This window comes from Salvia splendens, chromosome 12 (genome assembly GCF_004379255.2).
Source record: "Salvia splendens isolate huo1 chromosome 12, SspV2, whole genome shotgun sequence".
Lineage (NCBI taxonomy): Eukaryota > Viridiplantae > Streptophyta > Magnoliopsida > Lamiales > Lamiaceae > Salvia > Salvia splendens.
The window spans coordinates 31,348,434-31,351,771 of record NC_056043.1 but is presented as its reverse complement, the minus strand read 5'-3'; the positions used below and the strand labels follow the sequence as shown (position 1 = coordinate 31,351,771).

Sequence of the window (3,338 nt, the reverse complement as noted above, 5' to 3'; positions counted from 1 at the left end):
GTCTCTCCTATGTGTTCCTTTACTTCAAATGATTGGCTTTGTGATTGCAAAGTATGGACAAAATATAAGTAATTCACCACTAATAAGATCTTTACTACATCCAAATTATACGAAAATATAATGAATTTATAACTCACCAATGACTCACTTTTTTACGGCTCAACACAATCCAGAGGTACCTAATCACTAATCTATTGAATGAAAAAGGCACAAGCAATTATTCAAATAACCACGAGAGCAAGGAAAAGGAGAAATCAATAAGACATTCAATGGCACAAGCAATTATTCAAATAACCACGAGAGCAAGGAAAAGGAGAAATCAATAAGATAAAAACTTATGAATTTAGTTCCTCATATTCACAGCTACTCAATGTTCAAACAATTAAACTAAGAGAAATCAAACTAGATAGTCCCAACGGATGAATTATCGGAGTAGAAGCTTCAATTCTTCAATCTTCAATCTACAATCTTCACGTCCAAGAATGTTCTTGAGCGTTTAGGTAGTGTGTGTGGCAGCGGGTGCTGAATGGGGATAACACTAGGTATTTTTTTTCTTATTTCCCTCTCTCCATGTAAAAAATCACGCAAGGATGCGTGCAATTTACCTATCGAGTTGCAATAAGGGCCAAAATGACCAGGCCGGGTGGAACTTTTTGGGTTCGGTTTACATTAATAAATGTCCTCCCCGGCCGCATCATGCGTATGCACACGTGGCATCGCTACATCAGTGATGTACACGTTAACATTCTTACAATTCACCTATTAATTAATTTGCGATCAAGATATTACGACGAGAATCGCTCATTAAATAATGCAACTCACGGCCACGGATATGTTTAGCCTATATTAGTACTACCTCCATCCCTAAAAATTCGTCCCTTTTTTTCATTTTCGTATGTCCCCCAAAATTTGTCCCATTTCACTTTTACTATTTTTAGTAGTGGGTCCCATATTCCACCAACTCATTCATACTCACATTTTATTATAAAACTAATATATAAAAGTAGGTCCCACAATCCACTAACTTTTTCAACTCACTTTCCATTATATTTCTTAAAACCCGTGCCTGGTCAAACTGTGACGAATTTTGGGGGACGGAGGTAGTATTTTTTAAAGGCTAATTCACAAGTAAATTTGTTCTCAACCCTAGAAAAAATATCATATGTATACAATACTCCCTTCGTTCCATAGTAGTATAGTTATTTTGACATTTTGGTGCGTTCCATAGTAGTAGAGTTATTTCCATAAAAGTCAACATTTTTATTCTCACTTACTTTACTCTATCTACATCTTTCTACATTTTTCATTTCCTACTTTATTATCATTTACTTAACTCACTTAACACAAATTTTCTTAATTCGCGTGCCGAAAAAAAATGCCTATACTATCGCGGAACGAAGGGAGTAGTTCTCAATGAAATTTATTATTGTTTGTGACTTTAGTCATGCATTCCCAATTAAGAACGAGCTAGTACTTCACGTTCAAAAGTAACCAATCTTTACTTTTTATCTATAATTATATTAAAATATTATTTCAAATTTCATTTTAGATGTGCCCGAACCCGCGTCAAGGATTGTCATTTTTTATGTTAAGAAAATACTGATAATGGGTCTTTATTGTGACACCTATATAAACATAACAAAGAATCCTCAATAGTGATTTTTTATGATTAAAATTGAACAAAACGATGGAAAATTAATTAGAATTCACCTGTTCAAAGATTTGTCTCTTCCTCTGTTGGATTCTCCACGTGACAAAATCAGCAAGAACAATTACTCAAATTAATAATGAAGTAAAACCAATTTCAAAATTATACCTCACTCTCCATTATAAATAGAAACTCAACCTAGTCATTTTGTACCAAACACAAATATTATCCAATCAATTTTCATTTTTCACAATGAATGCATCAGATAACGGTAACGACTACCCGATGCATCCCGAAGACGGCGACGACCACATGATGGTGCATCCCGAAAACGAGCAACGGAGGAAGGGCAAGGGGAGACAGAAGATCGAGATGGCGAAGATCGAGAACGACACCAATCTCCAAGTCACCTTCTCAAAGCGCCGCGCAGGCGTCTTCAAGAAGGCGAGCGAGCTGAGCATACTGTGCGGCGCCGAGTGCGCCCTCGTGGTCTTCTCCCCGGGCAACAAGCCCCACTCCTTCGGCCACCCCAGCGTCGAAGCGGTCACCAACAGGTTATTCTGAAATAGTGAAAAAGCGCTAGAAAAATAATATTTCTTAATTCATCATATAATAACATTCTAAAATAGTTAAAAAGGCGCGAAGAAAATAATATTTCTTAATTCACCATATGATCTGTCAGTTCATAGTGGACTTCTGTATCAGGTTCCTCCAAGCTAACGGCGGAGGTGGAGGGGCTCCGCCGCCAGTGAATGCAGCGGAAAGGATGATCATGGTCCACAGCGAGGCGGCCACGGCCCAGCGCAACCAGGAGCTGGTTGCGTTGGAGACGCGGGTGGAGCAGGCGAAGCAGAGGAGGAGGGAGCTGGACGGCATGGTTCCTCCGCTGCAGATGGAAAATCTCAACTACGAGCACCTCGAGCAGCTGAGGAACTCGGTGTTGATGTACAAGCACGGGGTCGGAGCCAAGTTCAGCGGTGCCACGTCATCCTCGGTGGGCCCCGGTGCTTATCGCTACGGTCAGCCGGAGTTGGGATACACGGTGCAGTATCCGGCAATGGGGGATAATAATGGTATGGCTGGCTACAATTATGGAGATCCCTCCGCCGTTGTTCCGTATGACCCCGCCACCGGTACCTCTAACGCTAATTATGGAGGATTTCCCGGCAACTACCACCACCACCACCCTGGGTATTAGTTGCATCGTTGCTACCAACTTCACTCCACCACAGTTTACAGTTTTTCAATAAACATCTTCTCATCTCTACAGTGACAGTAGTTTATTAAAGTACCTATTTTATGTTGTTGAATTATGAAGTATTCACAAAGTTTTGAATAAAGTTATTTATTTGCTTAGTGTTCTTTATTATCATTAAGCTATCATTAATCTATTGATTAAATTATTCAATAGGCAACTTCAAGTTTTGCTTTATTTTAGTTTAGTTCATGACAACCCTACGGTGACACCAAATTAAATATTCATTAATTATGTCTTTTAAGTTTGCTTTCTTAATCATGATGTAGTGAGCTTCTTAACTAGTTACATAGATTAATAATATGTTTCATTTTTACTCAATATATTAAATGGAGTACATTGCAATGTGCATATGAGAATCATTATTAATATATGAATCCTTAGAGCATCCATAATGGCGCCTAGCGCACCGCCTAGCCGAGCGTCGGCGCTAGG

At 39.1% G+C, this 3,338-nt stretch overlaps 1 protein-coding gene across 1 annotated transcript; it reads left to right on the top strand.

Moving 5' to 3' along the window:
• Nucleotides 1-1,900: 1,900 nt before the first annotated feature.
• LOC121757886 (agamous-like MADS-box protein AGL29) lies at nucleotides 1,901-2,846 on the top strand. Its single transcript, XM_042153349.1, has 2 exons — nucleotides 1,901-2,202; nucleotides 2,354-2,846. The coding sequence occupies exons 1-2, from the start codon at nucleotides 1,901-1,903 to the stop codon at nucleotides 2,844-2,846; spliced, it is 795 nt and encodes a 264-aa protein (XP_042009283.1).
• Nucleotides 2,847-3,338: the final 492 nt, after the last annotated feature.

What these genes read in the sequence shown, in the direction of transcription:
- LOC121757886 (XM_042153349.1), top strand. Translation starts at nt 1,901, where the DNA reads ATGAATGCATCAGATAACGGTAACGACTACCCGATGCATCCCGAAGAC. An exon ending in GTCGAAGCGGTCACCAACAG is followed by an intron (nt 2,203 to 2,353) that starts GTTATTCTGAAA and finishes CTTCTGTATCAG; the next exon opens with GTTCCTCCAAGCTAACGGCG.